This window comes from Phyllopteryx taeniolatus, chromosome 11 (genome assembly GCF_024500385.1).
Source record: "Phyllopteryx taeniolatus isolate TA_2022b chromosome 11, UOR_Ptae_1.2, whole genome shotgun sequence".
Lineage (NCBI taxonomy): Eukaryota > Metazoa > Chordata > Actinopteri > Syngnathiformes > Syngnathidae > Phyllopteryx > Phyllopteryx taeniolatus.
Genome location: NC_084512.1, coordinates 16677460 through 16700481, shown reverse-complemented (window position 1 = coordinate 16700481; position 23022 = coordinate 16677460). Strand labels below are relative to the sequence as shown.

Below are 23022 nucleotides of genomic sequence, written 5' to 3'. Positions count from 1 at the left end.
AAGCCTGGACTGGGCAAATATAGTAACCACTCACACTCACATTAATGGACAATTTAGAATAACATGCATGTTTTTGGAGTGGCGGAGGAAGAAATTGTAACCGGGAAAAAAAACATATATGCAAGGGAAGAACATGCAAACTTCACACAGGAGGGCCTCAGCCAAAATTCAAAGCCAGAACTTCTTGACTGTGAGATGTTTTAACCACCAGTACCACATTAAATATTCCAACTACATGTAGTTTGAGTGAAATTTTTACATTTGGCAAGATTTTATTTAAAATGAACAAGCACTTAAAAAAAATGATTTGAGAAAAACATTTATTCATGTTTTTTTCTGTATATACAAAATTATTTCCACTTCAAATATGATTGTGTTTACAATATACACAAAAAAATAACATTTCTCTGAACGCACAATACAACCTTTAGAAAATCAAACTTCAAAAGCAATTTACGCAAACTAGCATTAAAAAAGAAAAGAAAATCATAGACTTGTGATTTCTGCTTGTGTTATCCCTGCATCCTTTGCCATGGCATAGAAAACACCTTTTTTTTCAAGCAGGCTACTCGGAGAATCAAACTCCACTATCCTACCGGCATCGAGCACCATCACCCTGTGGACAAGGAACACAAATGAATTTGTATACCCCTGGGCCACATGCTGCGTGAGAAAAATTGAAAAGAACTAACCTCGAGCTGTCCATGATGCTATGCAGGCGGTGGGCAATGGTGAGAACGGTGCAGTGTGCAAACTCTTTCCTGATGGTTGTTTGGATCAGGTTGTCCGTCTCCAGGTCCACAGCTGCTGTAGCCTCATCCAGAATTAATACGCGGGACTTCCTGAGCAGTGCCCGAGCCAAACACAGAAGCTGCCTCTGTCCAACACTGAGAGTGGGTTGGTGTGGTACACAAAGTATCGCATGTTAGTAGGATATTTAAAGTCCTGCTGGCACTGATTGACACCTGTACTATTGGAATTCAAGGATAACTAGAGGGTTCTGAAAGATTAATTCAGTCATTAGGAGGTGATACCCATATAGGGGAAACCCTTTCCAATTCACGAACTGAACACTTGATCAGCTGGTAATGGCTAGTTGCTGCTTAACGTAATACACAGTAAATGCTGAACTAAAGATAGAGTCATTTATAGTATTACAGTAAAAAGGACTATGTGAATTAAAAATTCAATAAAATTACTACTATGAAAGTAGTACGTAATTGGTATTTTTACAAGTTGCTAAGCAGCAACATGCACATCAGCATCCTTGCACTTCTCGTGAATATTTTTCAAAATCAAATTATTTGTAAGGGTAATGTTTTAAGATGTGTTTGAAATGATAGTAATATGTTTTATGATCATAATTTGGGGTATATTGTATTTAGGGTTTAAATGTTTGTAATATAAGCAATTTCAATTTCAATAAAATAAAAAGCTCATCTACTTTTTGTGAATTTTTACCACACGCAACAAGTCTTTGTCCCTAACCTCACTGGATTGTCAAAGGGTGTGTGTAAATTACCACTTGAGCAAATATTATACATTTGAACTCTGCTAGGATGTGTATTCAAAGGGATATGCACTTAGTCAAGACCCACCTCAGGTTCTCTCCTCCTTCTGCAACCTCATGCTGCAATCCGTCTTGCAGCCCTGTCACATACTCCTTGAGATGGGAGAGCTCGAGAACTCTCCAGATTTCTTCATCACTGGATCTGTCAAACGGATCCAGGTTCATCCTCAAAGTTCCGGAGAACAACACTGGATCCTGCACAGAGTTGAACGGGTCAGTGCTCTGTATTTTGAGCCGTCTTGTAGTGTGATCTTGGAACTGTGTGTACCTGTGGTATGATAGTGAGGTTATTTCTTAGGTCATGTAAGCCTATTTTGGAAATATCAACCCCGTCTATGAGGATACGACCCTCGGCAGCTTCAATGATTCGGAACAAACAGTTGGTCAGGCTGGATTTCCCAGCTCCTGTGCGGCCCACAATACCAATCTGCATGCAAAGAAAGAGTTGAGTAAATGAAACGGTTGGAATAAAGCGAGTAAATTCAGATGTAAATTATATTCAAAAACCAAAGCCACACGTAAACCTTCTCAGTGGAGCCAATGTCACAGGAGATGCCATGCAGCACCAGATCCAAACCGGGTCGATAACGGACCTTGTAGTTTTCGAACTGCAGTCTTCCTGCCTCAGGCCAATTCTCTGCTGGCCGAGTGTCAGTCACCCACTTTGCCTAAATTCAAAGAAATGTCACATTAAACAATGTGTGTACAGTGCAGCAGCAGACAGACTACCGTATTTACACAAATAATGGCTGTGGGCATTTATTCATTACACTGCAGATAGAGGGAGGTGTCTCTTAACGGTGGAGGACTTTATTTGTATGCATTTTATAATAGTATTAAACCATGTTACTGGTTTATTACAATTGACGCCAAGTGAAACTAAACTTTAAAACTATTATGGAGAAATGAAGCAAAACAGCAAAAACCTAGGCACAGTGGGCATAATATGTGGCGCAGCTCCCAGAAATGTAAACAGGGACACACAATATTGTGGCGCAATCACATATCAGTCACTGGAACACTAGTTCTTGTAAAAGACACAAGAACAGCTTTAATAATGTTAAAAGTATTAATAATAACCTAAATTATAATATTAGTTCCATTAAATTGTATTAATCTTTATTCTCTGCAGTCTAGTCTCTTCATTCCGTAGTGTTTCTCTTGCTTTTCCGTACCGCTCATCCTGACGGGGGTCGCGGGCGTGGTGGAGCCTATCCCAGCTATCTTTGGGCGAGAGGCAGGGTACACCCTGAACTGGTCGCCAGACAATCGCAGGGCAGATAGAAACAAACAACCATTCATACTCATAGTCACACCTACGGGCAATTTAGAGTCTTCAATTAACCTACCACGCATGTTTTTGGGATGTGGGAGGAAACCAGAGTACCCGGAGAAAACCCATGCAGGCACGGGGAGAACATGCAAACTCCACACAAGCGAGGCCGGATTTGAACCCGGGTCCTAAGAACTGTGAGGCAGATGTGCTAACCAGTCACACACCGCGCCGCTGTAAAAAATGAATGATAAACTAAATCAAATAACTTATTTGAATTGTGATACAATTTCTGTGAAATTCTATCCAATTTAAACTTTCCAAGGAAATAGAGAAATATCCGATATAATTAGTACATAAACCTGTTTATTATTTTGAGATAGATCTTAATTCTCCCAAGGATGCTTAAATTAAATCCCAGCAATCCACAACCTAAAATAAAATAAACTGTGCCGCCTCTTGGCTTCCAGTATGTGTATATTAAGATTTTTTTTGTCCAATCAGGTTTCAGCCTCAATGTGCTGCCATGTCAATGCAATCTGCCGATTGGTTGATGAAAGCAAAACTGTTACAGCCAATTTCAACTACCAAACCACGTCTGCAGTGATCTGCACACATTAATGCATTTATTAACCAGCATCTTGGGTGAATATGACGCATTTTATTTAAATGTTTTATGTTATTAGATAAATGCATACAATGGACCCCTGCATATTTGTGGTTCAGCAACTGCGAATTAGCAGATTAGTATTATTTAAAAAAAAAGAAAACATTTGGTGGGGGAGGAACATACCCAGTTTTATTGTGGAAACTGCTTATTGATGGTATTTTCCATCTTATTTACGCTTTAAATAAGTAATAATAAAGTGCGGGTTGTTGTGAGAGTCTGTTAACGTGCTGTTATATTGACGTACCTCATTTTCAATGACGCTGTACTCACTCACTCTTTCCACGGCGACAATATTGGTCTCCAGCTCTGACGTCATCCGAACAAGCCAGTTCAGGGTTTGTGTTACCTTCAAATCCCAGATCAGAAAGAGAACTCACATCTCAATAGCTTAGTCCCACCCCGCCAATCCCCATCCCTATCACCACCACCATCATCAGAGCATGACTTACGTTAAGGGAGTAGGATATGGATAGGCCAACCAGGCCGCTGTCCAGACTATCTCTGGAAATAACTGCAAGCAGAGCAGCGAAAAAAACCACCAGATTCCCCACAAACTCCAAACGAATTGCCAGCCATCTGGACATGGAACAAACATGCATAAGCCAAGGGCATCTCCACTTAACAACACCCATCAGTGCAATTCATTTAGCTCTCTGACCTGTTTGACACAATCCACGGGTAGACGCTCTTTAGGTTCTCATCCATGGTGATTTCATTGTGCTGGAGGAACCTCTCTTGATGGCTGTAAGCTCTTATCACAGATAGGCCTGACACAGTCTCGCCAAAGTGAGAATAAATGGGAGAGCGAGACACTGAGTCGAGCCGGCGCAGCTGCCTTGATGTTGCGACGTAGAAACGCTGGTTGAAGATGTCAAGTCGACAAGAGATAAAATAAAATACATTCAATAAAAAATGGAAACAAATTCAACATTTTAGAACCAATATTACAGCTGTCAATAAAATAAAACAAAAAAAGTGAAAGCATGCTCATGACATTAACAGAATGATGGTAGGAGGTGAATGAAAGAATGAAAATGAATCCATTCATCCATTTCCCATACCGCTTATCCTCAGTAGGGCAGCGGCAATACTGAAGCCTATCCCCAGCCAATTGCAGGGCGCACATAGAAAAACTACCACACTCACATTCACACCTAGGGCCAATTCAGAGTCTTCAATAAACCTAGTATGCATGTTTTTGGGATGTGGGAGGAAACCGGAGTATCCGGAGAAAACCTACGAAGGCACAGGGAGAACATTTAAACTCCACACAGGGGAGGCCGGATTTGAACCTGGGTCCTCAGAACTGTAAGGTAGATGTGCTAACCAGTCGGTCACCGCGCCGCCATAAAAATTAATGATAAACTAAATCAAATAACTTATTTGAATTGTGATACAATTTCCATGAAATTCTATCCAATTTAAACTTTCCATGGAAATAGATATAATTGGCACATAAACTTGTTTATTATTTTGAGATGGAATTTATTCTCCCAAGGATGCTTAAATTAAATCCCAGCAAGCCACAACATAAAATAAAATAAAAAAATATCTTTCTGATTTGAGTGGAATTTGTGATGCGCATGCAGGGTTAGCTAAGTTTTTGGATTTTGTCCAGGTATCACATGTAACATGGAAATATAAATTTGGTGTTCTCGTGTCATTCCAGTCAAAAGCAACAACAAACTTTTCATTGTAACAGTGACATTACCTAGACTTGTAGTCCAGTACATTTCTTTGCCTTGCATCAATACAGTTGGGTTTGAGTTCCCTTTGCGCTATTATGTTTTCAGTAATACAGTATCCTGTTTCTGCACATGTATCAGTATACTATACATTTTATCTTTCTCACCTGGACAAAAAAGTACACCACCGCCAGGGGAATGATGACAATGGTGAAGAAAGGAGTCGCCAGACAGATGACAAAAAGAGTCCCCAGCACCCCCAACAGACACATGATCCAAGAGCGGAATGATTGTGGAATGGCCTCATCTACTGTAAATATATCCTATTGAACAAATGTTGAGGAAATCAGTATGTATTCTGAGAGAGGAAATGCTATGTAGATACTAGTAGTGTAGAATAAGTCCCACCTTTGCAAAGCGGTTGACCACCCTTCCAATGGGTGTGGTATCAAAGAAGAGCATTGGAGCACGCAAGATGTTGTTGAGCAGCCTCGAGTGCAGGATTCGAGATGCTGCAACGGAGGCATTGGCCAGAAGCAGTGTACCAAGGAACACAAAGAGGCCTGCCATAAAGAGTTTCATGTATAAAAGATTGCTCCATGAAGCACCATTTTAAAATAATTTATTGTTTTTGTAACGGTTACCCTGAACCACTCCCAGAGCACCAAATACTCCCACCCTGGTGTCACTCTTTCCTGCAGGGTATGTTATGTTGTAGTACTCCACTGCGTCATTAGTCCAGTCACTGAGCCAGATATTCTGGCCAATGAATGCAATGTTCTGGATGAAGTACACCAAGAAGACTGTGCAAGTATATCCCCAGCCCATGGACCGCAGGTACTGGAGGTAAACTGAAAATTTCACCTGGAGGTTAAAGACAGAGGCAGTCAGATATACTCAATACATGTAATTTCCTACTTTAATTGTGTGATGGAATTGATTTAAGAAATAACTGAAACTACCTGTCCTGTTTCCATAGCTTCCTTCTCGATTAGCCTTTTGCCTTTGTTTGTTTCTCCCGCATTTTCAGATTTCCTTGTAGAGCCGTTTCCTGCTGCTCTAAAACTACAACAGAACAGAGGATTCTCTTCATATACACAAAACAGTATTTTGTCACCCACTTCTCCACAGTAATACTGTACCTGCTGTTGCGCTGGCTGCGGCGGATGCTGTTTTCCCTCTTCAGAGTTGTAGTTACAGTGTCTTCCAACGGGGAGTCTGGTTGGGTGTCAGCTCCTTCTGGGACCATGTCCTCATCTGCAAGACCCTGGCCATGCTCTGCAGAAGATGCAAACTTTATTATTTTACAATGCAAACAATGGTACCTTATTATTCTCTCTGGACATTCACAATCCATATAGTTTTAGAACACTACCACTTTCAATGTGCATTGTATTTATTTATAATACTACTACTGTTACTTCACTAATAAAAAAATAAATAATAAATGATCTAACTAACCTAAATACAGTTGCCTATCCTTGATCAAAACAGCACTTTCATCACATTAATTGTACTCAATTGGGTGAAAGGTACTAATGTAATATATTAAACAAGCTGATGATAATGATATTTATTTCTTATCGTGGCTTGCAATTATGTAAAACAGAATTGCTTCATACTGAGATGCATTGCTATTTTTATTTTAAATAAAATACAGAACAGAAATAGTTTACAATCAAATACTGTATTCACTCAGGCAGGCTAAGTGTACTGTACATTGTGAAAGTAAGAAAGATTGAATTACCGGACTCAGATTTGGGGGAATTTTTATTATTATTCTGCTCTTTGGCATACGTGTCCAAAAATCGGAAAAGGTGCCTTTGCTAGCACGGAGGCTGTTGTAGGATCCAACCTCGGAAATCACTCCGTCGACCAGGACCACAATTTCATCCACATGAGGCAGGAAGCTCACCCCATGAGTCACCAGTATACGAGTCTGCATAAACACAAGGTTTCAAGCAGTTGATTCATAGTGAAACTAGAAAATATAGTGTATACAATTGGAATGGCTTTTAATCCACAATCTCCAGTTCAACATACAGTATAACAGGTTACTTTGCCATTACTTTTGATTGCTCCTGCATGTGTCATAAAACACAGATAACAAATGACAGTTGTTTTGACAAAGGATGCATTCACAGACCTTGTCTTTGAGTATTCCATTAGGTCCGATCACTTTGTCAAAAAGATGCTTCCCCACATGAGAGTCCACAGCAGACAAGGGGTCATCGAGCAGATAAATATCAGCCTGACTGTAAGCTGCCCTGGCTAAACTCACACGCTGTTTCTGACCTCCTGACAGGTTGATCCCCTACCACAAAAGAAAGATTGAAAGAACAATAGAACCACACAATGTAACACCCAACGTATTTTAAAAAGTTATACGTGATCCCATATTGGGCTTTTGGCCGCTTAGACTACTTAAAAGCATCCACAAATATTTAACGGGCTGCAATCTCAGTGAACACACATAATATGTTTACACAAGACATGTACATGGACGCACGCACACACACAGCTAAAAACAACAACAACAAAAATATTTTTTTTTTAATTTTGTGACTCCTTGAGCCCAGTTCTTACTTTCTCCCCAATCTCAGTCATGTCACCTCCAGGAAGAAGCTCCAGGTCTGGAGCCAGAGCACAGGCCTGGATCACCTCCTGGAATCGCTTCTCCTCGAGGGGAGAGCCAAACATAATGTTATCCCTCAGGGTGGCATTTTGGATCCATGCTTGCTGCGGTACAAAGGCAAGAGAACCCTGGAAAATAAGAAAGAATGAATGAATGGTTTAAAATATTTGATTACATTATGTGCTTGTCTCAAAGGTTTTCTCCCAATTTCTTGTTAAATATGAATCAAATTCAACTCAACCTGTATCTGGATTTGTTTTAAGAAAATACTATACTTCCATGTAGGGGTGTCCCGGTCCGATCTTTGAGATCAGAAATCGGTCCGATGTCAGCAAAAAATACGAGTATCGGATCGGACTGGATCTAAAATCTCAGATTTTACCACTCTTACACAAGCACTCCATTCCATGCTCCACTGCAGCACTTCTTACCACCAGCGCCCGGAGGTCATGCAGATCCCAGGTGATCACAACAACAGGTTGCTAAGGTACTAACATAGTAACAAGGAGTTAGAGTGAATGTTGCTTGCTTAAAGGTGCCATATTTTGCCAAACCAACTTTTTCTAGTATTTGGGATGTAATATTGGCCCCATGGTGCCTCAGTAAACGTGAAATATGAATCAAAATTGTCTATGCATTCCTGAGTTCCAGATGTTTTTTTTTTTTTGAGAGGCCTGAAATCAGGTCATTCGAATTTCTTGAGCTTATTTACGTCACTAGCTAAGATCTCCGCCTATCTCTCAGTTCCCAAGCCAGCGCTGTCAACATAACAAACACGTGGGCTCTCACAAGTGGGTCTTCTACACAGAGGCAAGCAGTCAGAGGAAAGGGGGCAGTCTTGCCCAAATATGGACAAAGCGGATACTGGGTCAAACGGAAGTAGCTGTCAGAGGGGACTTTCCTGGCTACAGTTCCTGACTAAACCAAGGTGTTTTTTGAAATGCAATTGTCACTTTTATACTAAGTCCATGTTAGAGAGTCACTCTATTGAGGTCTAAATAGCCAAAATATGGGACCTTCAAAGTCATTTATTCACATACCAGTTGAAGGTCACTTTAAAACAAACACACATAACAAAAGAATTACACCTATTGAATGTTCAAATCGTTCATTTCTTCGATTTTGCTCACAAAAATCGCGAGCTCAAAGCTAACACACAATAAATGAAAAACACCAATGACAAGTTAACAAAAATTAGCACTGAACTCGCGGCACTTATAGCTCTCAAAATAATGAATATTGGACCACAAACGCTGTATAATCACATACAAACAGGCAATATAACAATACTCGTTGGCATATATTCTTCAAACTCTGTGAAAACGAGTTGTAGTAAAAATATTCCATCGTTATTACTATTACTTTCTTTGTTACTGCAAGTGTGTATCTCATTGCATGTATCACACTGCCCCTCAGAGGGCAAGATGTGCACAGCAGGAACAGTGATGGTCAATAAAACTAAACCCCAGATGCATCAAGAAGTTCAAAAGTGTATTGCTGCACATGTGGAGAATTTATTTTAAAGTATAAAATGATGAGCTTATTTATTGGTTGTTTCATCCATCCATCCATTTTCTGAGCCGCTTGTCCTCACTAGGGTCGCGGGCGTGCTGGAGCCTATCCCAGCTGTCATCGGGCAGGAGGCGGGGTACACCCTGAACTGGTTGCCAGCCAATCGCAGGGCACATAGAAACAAACAACCATTCGCACTCACAGTCATGCCTACGGGCAATTTAGAGTCTCCAATTAATACATGTTTTTGGGATGTGGGAGGAAACCGGAGTGCCTGGAGAAAACCCACGCAGGCACGGGGAGAACATGCAAACTCCACACAGGCGGGGCCAGGGATTGAACCCGGGTCCTCAGAACTGTGAGGCTGACGCTCTAACCAGTCGGCCACCGCGCCGCCTGGTTGTTTCACATAGTCAAAATAACTAACTGACTTTAACGAAACTATTGTGTGTATTTTTGCAAAAGAAAAACAGAAGATGTCACCTGAATGTTGATGAAGCCTTTGGTGCTATGCATCTCTCCCAGAATGGCCGACATCAGAGAGGACTTGCCCGAGCCGACAGCTCCCACGACTGCAACCAACCGACCCGCTTTGATGTCCAAACTCACACTGGAAAATACACACAAGACAGGAATGTTCATTTAGCAGTGCAGCAATAAGACATGATGGATGGCGATGTGTTCACTGCAGAACATATACTTTTTAAGCTGCGGCATGCCATCTTTTTGCCATGAAAAGGAACCATCGCATACATTAACAGCAGAACCTAAAAGACAGGATAGATTTATCATACATCTATCAGAGAAGAATGACATAGTGATTCTTAGACAAGCATGAACATACAGAAGCTGGTGTCATGGCGCACTACATCACTTTCAAGTTCTTCGCCTCCCAAAAACTTTTCAAGGCGCTTTCTGGACACCGTTGTCTAGATTACGAAACCACAAAATGAGACTTTTATGACAGATGAATGTGCCATGTGAATTGTTTTCCTTACTTGCACAATGGAAGCAATGAGCATGGGGAGCATGGCCAAAGGGAATCGAAGGATGTTGAAGAGAGAGATGGAAGTGAACGCCTTTTCAGCAGTCAACACGTTGTCTGAACTCACACCTACGAACACTGCAAAGGTGGCCAAAGACACCTGGTACACAGACAGACAGTGTATGAAAAGTTTATACAAACAATATTATTTTATCCTTCTGCTCGTATGTGCATATTGACAGGACTGACCAAAGCTGGAGCACAGCTGAAAATGAATGTGGAGACAGATGTGAGGTAGGCAAACTTCTTCATGACGTTCAGTTCTTGGCCTCTGATGTCTTGTACCTGAGCTTGGAAGGATGGCTCCCATGCATACAGCTTCAGAATCTAACAGGAGAACAAGGAGAGAATTATGGAGCATGCCAGGGGTGGAGAACATTTCTGGAACCGTTTTAAAAAGCCCCCAAATATTTATAATAATAAACATTTGTTTGATTGTCGCATGATTTTTTTTCCAGAAATTTTATTTGGCCCTTGGGGGATTTTATAAAAAACTGAAATGGCCTCTGATTGAAGAAAAGTTTCCTTTCCCCTGAAGTACAAAGAAAACTTTGACTTCTCCATCTAAGCAATGCCACATGTGGTGGTTGCACAAAAGAAGGCTTAAGATTCTCTGAAACTCATAAGTTTTTGATCTTGGGATCTGACAATCTATCTATTGTTTGTCTATTTCTTGTTTTACTTTGTATGCTTATGTTTCCCTTGTTACAGTTACATCCTGCCTTTGACCAGCTTCCTTAACTTCATGGTTAGGTTCTGGCTTTTAATATGCATACAACAGTGTTCACTTTATAGTATGTCCCTTGTGTACAAAAATAGCTTTCCATCAATACTGTGGTTTTTGATTGTCATTGATCGCCTCAGTTGACCACCTCATTTCAGGGATTGCAATCATAAAAGCATTGCCACTGAGGGCTATTATTGCGACTCCGTGAAGACAGACGCTCACCTTCATCCCATTGAGTATTTCATTCATGATTTTCAGTCTTTTGTCTTTGAATTTCATATTCTCGATCTGAAATAAAACCACGTAAGTCAGAGAGGAAAGTAGTGTATGCAGGAAACCACAACTAAAACAAGAAATGAAATACATTTGCAAAAATATGCCATATTACGACATTTCTGCATGTGTGTTTCTAACCTGGAATTTTCTAGCCTTAGTGGCTAGCAGTCCATTAATTGGTACCATGAGAATCATGACTGCAAGTCCAGCCAAAACAGACGCTCCAAGCTCCTGCCACAGGAACAAGATGGACAGGGCGATCTGCAGGGGGCAGGACCACAGCAGGTGGATAAAGTTTGTCACGTCGTTGAAGCGCTGGGCATCAGCAGACATCAGGTTCACCGTTTCGCCGACCGTGTACTCTTTACGCGTGTCATTAGACACCACCAGCGCCTTGATGAAAATGTGTACATACTGTATATTATATCATGACTGTAACACATTAAACACAAAAAAATATACACTACTCGCCCAAAAATTGCGCTATTTGGCTTTCAGATGAAATTTCTGGATGACATGACATGCCCAACTCTTCAGCATTTCAATAGAGCAAAAATTCACAATTGGTGTCATGAATGAAAAAGATTGAACAAAAACAATTTCTGGTACAATCAGCATTGGTATTTAAACACTCATGCTGTTCACATTTCGACATCACGAGACCAAGGTGACACCTAACAACTGACATCGACATCCTGCCATTGCGAGACTTGAAATACGATGTGGAAGTGACCACTGAGCGAGCGCCACAGAGTGTCAATAGCCGGTTGCAACACAGATACAGAGTGACTGGAAGAGTCACAGAAAGTGCATAGATGTCCTTGGAAATTTAGTGGATGATTCATGGCTCAAACACCTGTTGTGAATTCTGCCGTTCAGTTGATTTTTACAGAACAGCAACTTGTACAAAATGTACGTAAAGCAGAACAGTTGGACAAGTACTTTCAAAAGGTTAGAGAAGGTCAAATTGAGTTCACCTGTAAAGATCAGTGTATTTTAGTTTCATCCTGAAATTTCAGCTGAAAGCTAAAGATCCTAGGCTTTTGCGAGTAGTGTAACTGCATGCCTTCTCATGGGCTCCATGAACCCCATTTTTGTTTTTACCTTTTTGTAAACGGCAGCCATGATAGCAGTCCGGACCTTCATTCCCAGCACAAAGCAGCGCTGGAAGTACTGTTGCAGGAAGAGAGACTGCAGGACGGCCACCACCAGAAGCAACACCGCAAATAGGTAACCTTCCCACGCATAACTGCTTTTGTCCTGAGTGAAAGTGATCATCAACCTGGGAAGAAAGATGGTGACATATGCATCACAAGCACACAAAATAATCAACAGTAGGTAAATAAGTAATAACAGGTAAGTTATTTCCAAAATGAAATAAAATACTGTAATTATGTTACTAGTTAATGTAATTTGAAAGTAATAACAGTATCAATGACATTCTTTCATGTCGTTCTTGTCAATGATGACTTACTTTAGCAGCTGAGGACTGACAAAAGAGAGCAGGTCCTGCAGAAGTTTGAAGAAGGCCGATTCAAGCAACATCCATTTAAATGTCTTGTAGATGGTGGGTATGAGCCATGAGGTGGGATAGTTTTCTTCTTCCTTCTTTTTCTTGGTTTTCTTTTCTTTTTTGTCTTCTTTCTTGCCTCTATCATCCTAAAGAAAAATAATGGGAGCACACACAAAACAAAGAATATGGCTGCATGCACTGGATCAATAAATGTAATCAATTTGGAATGCAAGAAAGATAACAGTCTAAGGGTGTGGTGCATGATTTTTCTCACCATCATCAACACGTCCTGACTAACGCCTTTCCCCAGACCACTGGAGAGTCCATTTATAAATGCTTCATTATGGGATGTCTTGATTTGTTTTTTGGCTAGCCTCTTCTGATATCGATGCCGGGCTGCAGCAAACTCTATCTGCATGAACTGCTGGAAATGATGGCTGATGTAACCCGTGGTGTCCTCCTCATTCAGGGCCCACATGTCCTCCTGAACCAGGGGCTGCCTGTACCCTTTTATCGCCATACTGAGGAGTGCAAGTCAGCATGGGTTTGTGAACATGATGCACAGTAATGTGCAAAAGTCTCAGGCCAAGAGATTTCCTATTTTAAAACCTTTTTTTCAGTAGTCATTTTGACATAGGACAGATACAGACCTTAGCAATGACATTTATTAGTGTTCCATTTGTCGATCAAGTTTTAGTTTTAGCCACATTAGTACCAATACCACATTTTCTCAAATACTTGCTTGGGGCATTTTTTCCTCAATGCCAAAGATTACCATGAGTATATCTGAAGTAAGGTTTCTAATGTGACAGGAGGCATTTGTGTGTAAGAATGGATGTACTGTATACAAAAGGAGTTGTGTATTTGAAGTAAGGCAACTAAATTTTAAGGGGTCAATGCATCCGGTGATTAATTGAAAAACTGAATCTATTAAAGTGCAAGAGAAAGACGGAAGGTGTCTATTAGATATGAGGAATCTGTTTTGTGTGATTTATCTGGTGATTAATTGAGGATTGGAATAAATTTGAGGGGACAAGGGGTCAAATTAGGTGTATATTTGAGGCATTTATCCTTTTAAGTCATCAACTCACCCCGTGATTAATTGAGGCATGGCATCTATTAGAATGGAGGGGGGGGGGGGTTCTCTTTGAGGTGAGGCAATAATTTTTTTATGGGGATAACATATTTGCTGATTAATTAAGGCACAACATCTATTGTATCTGTGTGGCGAAAGTAAAATGTGACATCTATTTGAGGTGAGGCATTTATTTCTACAAGTGGACAACGTATCTGGCAATTAATTAAGGCACAGCATCTATTACAGTGAAGAGGGGGAAAGGAGGTGCCTATTAGAGGTGAGGCATTGTGAAACACAGCAATTAATAGAAGCATGGCATCTATTAGAGCGGGGTGGCGGCGGGGGGGGGTGGAAGGTGATTAGGCATCTAATTGAGGGAAGGCATTCTACATCATACACATTTTTAAAGTGTATGATGTACCTGGCGATTTATTGAGGCGCGTCATTATTAGAACGAAGAGGGGTAAGACTGGCATCTACTTGAGACATTTACCTTTTTATGTGGACCACACACTGCAGTTAATTAAGGCACTCAGGCTGAGTGGTTATCATGCAGTCTTTGGAATGGTTTTGAGGTACATTTCGCTGCATACGACACAAGTATACTGTGTTATGTATTATGTAAGTAATAAATCGACTTTCATTAATGTATTTTTTTGTGTTTTATCATTGTAAACTAATAAAAGTAATCTACGAAAGAGAGATATAATTACATATGGTCATTAGAGAATTGCTAAAACACATCACACGATGGCCTTGGACGTTTACACTTTAAAGTAGTGTAATACTTGTGCATGCTTATGAGGGATTACCTATTAAACCAGTTGAATGTGATTCTGTTAAAAAATGGTGCACCTGCCTCTGGATTCTGTTAAAGAAAGATAAAGTTTAAGAATGTGTAAGGCAAAAAAAAAAAAAAGGTGGGAAATGCAAACACGTCAACTATCACATACCTTTTTCACAACCTCCCTGGCTTCTGGAGAGATGTCCGCCACGCCAGAGAGGATGAGTGAGATCACTTCCAGGCCAAAGGCGATGCAGAAAAGGCAGAATCGAGGGAGGTCAACGAACTTTCCCTAGTGGTCAACATGGAGATTAATAACAAAGTTGCACCAACAATGACAAGTCTGATTGATGATATTCCACGTTGTGCTTAGGGCTTGCTGTCAATTCTTACCTGCCTGAGTGCCTCTCGTATGATGGTCTGCAGAGGGAAAAGATCACACAGAACTGCAAGGAACCAGAACAGGAAGAGAGTGGCAGAATCTACTGATGCTCTCCGTCGTAACCCTTCTTGGCACAGCAGCACCATAACCTAACAAAGATAAAGGATAGCATGTAAGCACGTGATCTCTCCACGACAAAGGCCACAGTTAGGCAACATTACTAAACATACCCATGACACAGCATAAATGATGGGGTTGGTATAGTACACCATAGGATTCCTTTCTGGTGTAGGTTTCTCTTGGCTTGGACTGAAGTCTTCTCCTAAAGTGATGGCCAGGCCTGCTATGGCAGTGAGGAACAGCAGGGATGCGACAAGCTGGGGCCAGAAAAAGATATCACCCAAAATAATAATAATAATAATAATAATAATAATACTTGAAAACAACAATAATAACTCATACTATTATTTAACAACAACATTTAGCACATTTGATTGCTCAGGCTTTCCCTATGAAGTCATTCTTCATATGTAATATTCCTCAATTTATTTTTACTTTGTTAAACTGTTTTTTATTGTAATTCTTTCTTTCTTTTGTTTGTTTGACCTATCTTGGTCTTCTGTTATGTGTTTACTGTTTACGTTCCAGCACTATACTCACTATAAATTTCCCCCTTGGATTAATAATGTATCATAATTGTGAATAATTTTGATTGATTTTGATTATATATTTCATTTGTATTCATTTTATTTATATTTAATTTTTTTTAAATAATAATTATAATTCATAGTAAAAATAACTAATGAAAAATATTAGTATTGACAGAAGAAAACTAAACAGTTTTACAAGACCATTAAAATCAAGTCACCCTGGTATCAAATAAATTTTAAAAATACATACATTTGCTGTATCTTTAACTCATTTACTTTCTTTGAATCTTCAATTCGATTTGTTTTTTTCCAACACTTACTTTCCGTGTATACTTTAAGATGGAAATTAGATTTAACAAATAACAAAATAAGTATGATGACAGCTAATGAGGACTTTTTTCATTTGGCTACTGGAAAAATAATGTGACTTTTGGTTTTTGCTGCAAGCTTTGTGGTAATCCAGCTCCATCACATCTGGACAGAATGTGCAAGTTCTCATTTGAAATAGTACATGTGTGTTATACTACCTGTTTGCTGATATAGAGTTTGGACATGTGTCTGATGTCCTTTGTCCTTCTGCAGAGAGCCAGCAGGTGCCACGGGGTACAGAGCCACAGGAAGCCCAATGGGATCCACACCAATACCGTCTGTTCCAAACATACTGGCAAGTCCGGATCCTCTCTCTCAACGTATGAGGAGTTCTGCAGCACGATATTAATAAAAAGGAGTTACTATCTCAACTGAAGGCCAAAGCCCTGGCTATTAAAGCATAGAGACAGGCAAAACATCCTTATTTATGCATTTAATTCAAGTTGGACAGTGTCTGAGTGCACTGCCATGAAGATAGTGTACGTATCTTCCATCCATCCATCCATCCATCCATTTTCTGAGCCGCTTCTCCTCACTAGGGTCGCGGGCGTGCTGGAGCCTATCCCAGCTGTCATCGGGCAGGGGGCGGGGTACACCCTGAACTGGTTGCCGGCCAATCGCAGGACACATAGAAACAAACAACCATTCGCACTCACAGTCATGCCTACGGGCAATTTAGTCTCCAATTAATGCATGTTTTTGGGATGTGGGAGGAAACCGGAGTGCCCGGAGAAAACCCACGCAGGCACAGGGAGAACATGCAAACTCCACACAGGCGGGGACGGGGATTGAACCCCGCACCTCAGAACTGTGAGGCTGACGCTCTAACCAGTCGGCCACCGTGCCGCCTGTACGTATCTTCATGGCAGCAAATTTAATTGTTGACAATTGTCCAATATTTTCTCTTAAATCAGTTCACAATTGCAAAGTTCTAATGTGTTTCGTGTCAAAATGTAAACATTGAATTGGTGGCTGATCTTGTTGGCAGTTTTAAATCCGTATGTATTTTGGATAACCACAAAGGCAACAGTCAATCACTTGAAAAAAGGTGTAATGTTATAAAAAAAATAATTGAAATCTATATTGGAAGGAAAGAAGGTAGAATTTTACATGCAGTCTTTTTTTCTAGAAAACATATTGTTGCAAAAATATTTTGAGGGGGTAGAATAAAGTCATATTTTCAAGAAAAATATTGAATGTTTACATATTTATATATGTAAATGTATTTATATATGACAGTAATCATATATGTTTAAGAAAAAAGTTGTGATTTTGCAAGAAGGAAAGACACGTATTTTTAAGAGGAAAGTTGTATGTTTTAATTATACTGGTATATTTCAGGGGAAAAAGATGTATATATTTGAGAAAAGGTTCTAATTCTAAGAGAATTAAGTTGTATACTTTTGGGAAAGTATATATCTTTTGAAAAAGGTATAAATTTTACAATGATAAAGTAATACAGTAGTAAATTTTTGAGAAATAAACATAATTCAAGAATAAAGTAATACTTTTGAGATTTTTTTTCCACTTACTTTGAACTTGACTTGAAATGGTTTTATTTATACTCCTATTAGAAAGAAGTCTTACAACAAAAACAAAAGATTCAACAATATTTGATACATTGCACTACTAAAATTCCCATGCTTACATGCTACTACAGACTTGCAACAAGTCATCGGACATGCTGAGTCACTGCTTATTTAACAGTATTTATTGTCTTGTCACATTTACTGAGGTTAAAAACAAACCCCAAAGGTACACATAAAGTCACATCTGTACCGAGTAGTTTTTTGTTTTATGGGCATGTGATTTTATTTTAGTCTGATTTTAGATAATTTGTTAAAATTAACGTGACACTTCACAGACACAATCTCAAAAATGATTCTAATATAAATGAGACTTACTTATGAAATTGAGTTTTCATTCGTAAGTTTCCTAGTAATCATTTAAAATACAGAGGAAGCGCCAAAAATTAAAACGATCCATTCTGTGATTCAGGTTAACTTCCAAGTTGTTCTAATAATAATTTTAAAAAAAATACAGTATATCATAGCAATCATAGCATTGCAAGTGAATCCATTTTTAAATAGCTCACCATCATGGAGACTTCATAGATTGTACAGGTAATGTTTTAAGTAAAATTTTAACATTCCTAACTGTCATACAAGTGTAAAGAGAAGCTAAACCCTGAATAGTAAAATAAAATAAAGTAAAACTACTCACCCTGACAAAAAAAAATTAGTGAGTGATACCGTCACTTAGTGACATTTTATTGATATTGCTGGGATTAATTAGTTGGTAGTGTGAATTTACGTTAGCATATGCTACAGAGAATAAAAAATTAAAAAAAATTATATGTAATTAAAGGTTTTGCTATATTTTCCAATTTCCAGTTTTATGGTTATCACCATACTTTTCCTCTTTGCCATAACTGGCATCACAAAAACGTTCCGGGATGCTGGTTCAACTCAGATTTGTTAAAAATAAAATCTCATAGGAAATTGTGAACTCTTTATAAGATGTACAGCCAACATTTTAACATTAACTTCACTTTTACAAAAAAGCCAAAGAAAATATATTTGTGGAGTTAATTCTTCACATGCTCACTGACCTGGAAGTCTTGCATGACATAAGGCATGAAGATTGTGCAGCCAAAATATTTTGTCTTTTAAGGCATATTTTCCCAGATTGAACTCCAAATTATACCACTTTTGAAGGTTCCTTTGTATATGTTTTTGGTGATTACAAGATGAAAGTTACTCCATTTCAGGTGAACACGAGGCTGTTCCGCAGCGACATTCAAGCTGTCACACTCACCCAGAAGACAGACCCACAGTACTCCTCCAGGACAACAGCGCACATGGTCCTCACAGATATCCTCAGGCGAACCTTGGAAGACCGGTCAACTTCTGACGCCTAAACCCCTGTGGCTCCACTCAAGAGCTCCTCACTCTCTCATGTCCGCCCACAGGATGACAATGGCCGGATATGACGTTTGAGGGACTTTGAGCCATGAGTCTTTTAAAACTGGAGGCAAAACTTGTGCACATAAAAAGTGATAAGAACAGATTCACAACAAGAACGGTTCAGTCAGATGATTATCCTCGTGGGTGTCTTCAAGCCCATTCACACATGGAACCTACTTGTTAGGGGTGAATGACAAAACTAAAACACTGCAGTCATTAAGAGAATTCAGCTCGCAGCAGTCAGTCCATGAATACTCCTCCACTCACAAATGTGTCTAAAGTTCAACTGATCATGGAGACAATTGCATAAAGAGAGTCAAATAGAGAGAGAGAGAGAGAGAGAGAGAGAGAGAGAGAGAGAGAGAGAGAGCGAGCAAATGACAGACAGAAAGAGAGGGACTTGTCCCTGCATGCAAGAGAGGAATGCTTTCTGCCCAAAATTGAATGTTTTTCAGGGAACGGGAGGGGGGTGAGCTCATTAGCCCCCACTCCTCCCCTTCCTGTTGTTTTTCCACCACTTTCCACCATTAAGCACATTTCTGGAACTGTCATATCAGTTCCAGAAATGGGGTGGGGACTGTTCGGCTCAACCCCTGTTTTCTGTTTTCAAAATTCACGTAAGCAATGAGAAATGAGTGGAAAAAAAATAATTGCTGCTTTGTACATAGTGCTTTTGTTTTGTAGCAGTGTCCTTCCATGTGCTTATTTTCATGGTAATGCAACACAGATGACTTTATGCTTGTGTGAATGTGTGCGTGTGTCCGTTTTGTAGAGGCCCACTTCACACAAATCCTCAACATTACATGACCCACACGTGGATGTCATCATAAACATGAACACTGCTGCAGTTACTGTGCAGAAATGAACTTGCCAGGGATGGATCAGAGGTTAATGATTATATATTTTATAACTCAGCTGACTTTTGATGAGAGTGCTAGCTCAATGGACATGTGAAGTGAGTGTAAATACCAAAGTCCACAATGCTAATATAATAAACAACATAAATTATGAAACAATATCTGCTAAAAGTTCAATGTGAGTGCCTATCGGGTTACAACAATGGCTTGTTGGCTGTGTAGGTTACATAATTTGTGGTGTAAAATCCAATGCAAACAATGCAAGAGATGTACCGTTTATTAGACTTTACACCGATTTTAGCGGCCTTATCGGTATCGGCCGATAATTAGCATTTTATGCTGATCGGCTGATCCGCCTTAATGTCATAATTCGCCGATCCGATCAATGACGACATTTACGCCGTGTCGCCATCCTGCCCAGTATATTTGAATCCAAAAGCTAGTTTATTTTTAGCCTTGTTGCGTGTCTTTTGGCGTAGTCCTGTAAATATCTGACGGCCAATGAAGTTATTTAAAAAAAAAAAAAAAAAAAACATGTCGGCGGTGTGGAACAGACAACACGTCTGAGAGAGACAACACGTAATCCGCGGATCAGACTACAAGACAAATTTGCTCCTTCACGATTGCACCATGTCAGACTACTGCAATAAAATCTTGTATTCCGATACCACCGCATCCCGTTTTTTCCCGATCTTCATCGCGTCAATGCAAACGCGACCGGATACACTCGTTACCATGGCGACGTGTGAAAAACGTGTTGGTGGTAACCGGTGCTCAGGAGAGGACATTTGTTTAAGGCTTGCTTCAGGTATGTTCACATACTTTTAATACGATACGGCTCGCAAGCAGGCAAAAAAAAAACGTTATGTAGCCTAGCAAGCTAGTGGTACCACCAACGGTTGGACGTAAACATGCCGTCGTTCTGTCGAATCATGCTCTAAAGTTTCGGTGGGGGTGAAGTAATTTAATTAAAAATAATTTAATTACAGTAAGTTAGCACCCATTATTTATGTCATTTTGTAATGTTGGTTTGACCTGACTAATTAGAATACATGACCTGACTAGAGCAGTGATTTCCAACCTTTACGGAGCCAAGGAAAATCAATTGAAAAATCTCACGGCACACCAACAAACAAAAATGTCACAAAAAGTGTATACATTCATTACTGTATTTACTTCCTGCCATCTAATAGAAGACCATTCATTTGTTCTGTCTGTCACTATGCCTCACTGGCATAAATAGAGGAACAAAGATACATTATTTATTGTAAATATATTTTTTGGAGCAATTAAGTACACAAGTATATACAGTAAATTAACAGACATTTAACACATTTAAACAGACACATTCCTCCATCATGTGATCGGATCGGTTATCGTTTTTTTAAGTTCGCTAATCGGCCCCAAAAATCCTGATTGTGTAAAGCCTACTTCAGGGGAGAGGATGCAACTTGTAAAAAAAAAAAAGAGAAAAAACTTTGCAACAATAGATACATTTTTTAGTTCCTCTATTGATTAAGTCTTGGGAAAGTAGAAAATTCCAGGACATCCAGTGGGGCAAAAAAGTATTTAGTCAGCCACCAAATGTGCAACTTCTCCCACTTAAAAAGATGAGAGAGGCCTGTAATTTTCATCATAGTTGCACCTCACCGATGAGAGACAAAATGAGAAAAGAAAATCCAGAAGATCACATTGTCTGATTTTTAAAGAATTTATTAGCAAATTATGGTGGAAAATAAGTATTTGGTCAAGAACAAAATTTCATCTCAATACCTTGTTATATACCCTTTGTAGGCAATGACACAGGTCAAACGTTTTCTGTAAGTCTTCACAAGGTTTTCACACACTATTGCTGGTATTTTGGCCCATTCCTCCATGCAGATTTCCTCTAGAGCAGTGATGTTGCGGGGCTGTCGCTGGGCAACACAGACTTTCAACTCCCTCCAAAGATTTTCTATGGGGTTTGGGAACTGGAGACTGGCTAGGCCACTCCAGGACCTTGAAATGCTTCTTACAAAACCACTCGTTTGTTGCCCGGGCGGTGTGTTTGGGATCATTGTCATGGTGAAAGACCCAGCCACGTTTCATCTTCAATGCGCTTGCTGATGGAAGGAGGTTTTCACTCAAAATCACATGATACATGGCCCCATTCAATCTTTCCTTTACACAGATCAGTCGTCCTGGTCACATTGCAGAAAAACAGCCCAAATGCACGATGTTTCCATCCCCATGCTACACAGTATGTATGGTGTTCTTCGGATGAAACTCAACATTCTTTCTCCTCCAAACACAACAAGTTGAGTTTTTACCAAGAAGTTCTATTTTGGTTTCATCTGACCATATGACATTCTGCCAATCCTCTTCTGGATCATCCAAATGCTTTCTAGAAAACTTCAGATGGGCCTGGACATGTACTGGCTTAAGCAAGGGGACACGTCTGGCACTGCAGGGTTTGAGTCCCTGGCGGCATGGTGTGTTACTGATGGTAGCCTTTGTTACTTTGGTCCCAGCTCTCTGCAGGTCATTCACGAGGTCCCCCCGTGTGGTTCTGGGATTTTAGCTCACCGTTCTTGTGATCATTTTGACCCCACAGGGTGAGATCTTGCGTGGAGCCCCAGATCGAGGGAGATTATCAGTGGTCTTGTATGTCTTCCATTTTTTAATAATTGCTCCCACAGTTGATTTCTTCACACCAAGCTGCTTACCTATTGCAGATTCAGTCTTCCCAGCCTGGTGCAGGTCTACAATTTTGTTTCTGGTGTCCTTTGTCAACTCTTTGATCTTGGCCATAGTGGAGTTTGGAGTGTGACTGTTTGAGGTTGTGGATAGGTGTCTTTTATACTGATGAGTTCAAATTAATTGCCATTAATACAGGTAACGAGTGGAGGACAGAGAAGCCTCTTAAAGAAGAAGTTCCAGGTCTGTGAGAGCCTGAAATCTTGCTTGTTTGTAGGTGACCAAATACTTATTTTCCACCATAATTTTTTAATAAATTCTTTAAAAATTTGGACAATGTGATTTTTCTGAAGG

General features: G+C 39.8%; 1 protein-coding gene across 1 annotated transcript; it reads right to left on the bottom strand.

The window, feature by feature from the left end:
* Positions 1-303: 303 nt before the first annotated feature.
* abcc2 (ATP-binding cassette, sub-family C (CFTR/MRP), member 2) lies at positions 304-20464 on the bottom strand. Its single transcript, XM_061791176.1, is given in 34 exon segments — positions 304-616; positions 693-887; positions 1599-1765; positions 1839-1997; positions 2095-2238; positions 3758-3859; positions 3963-4089; positions 4172-4371; positions 5366-5521; positions 5607-5761; positions 5843-6062; positions 6161-6263; positions 6341-6476; positions 6946-7008; positions 7011-7137; positions 7345-7512; positions 7785-7961; positions 9829-9955; positions 10046-10112; positions 10190-10274; positions 10344-10490; positions 10580-10717; positions 11340-11405; positions 11532-11786; positions 12498-12675; positions 12868-13052; positions 13181-13427; positions 14797-14852; positions 14938-15060; positions 15162-15299; positions 15381-15527; positions 16328-16501; positions 18987-19208; positions 19313-20464. Coding segments are annotated over 33 exon segments (4707 nt in total). The 5' UTR covers positions 19032-19208; positions 19313-20464; the 3' UTR covers positions 304-486.
* Between the last annotated feature and the right edge of the window lie 2558 nt (positions 20465-23022).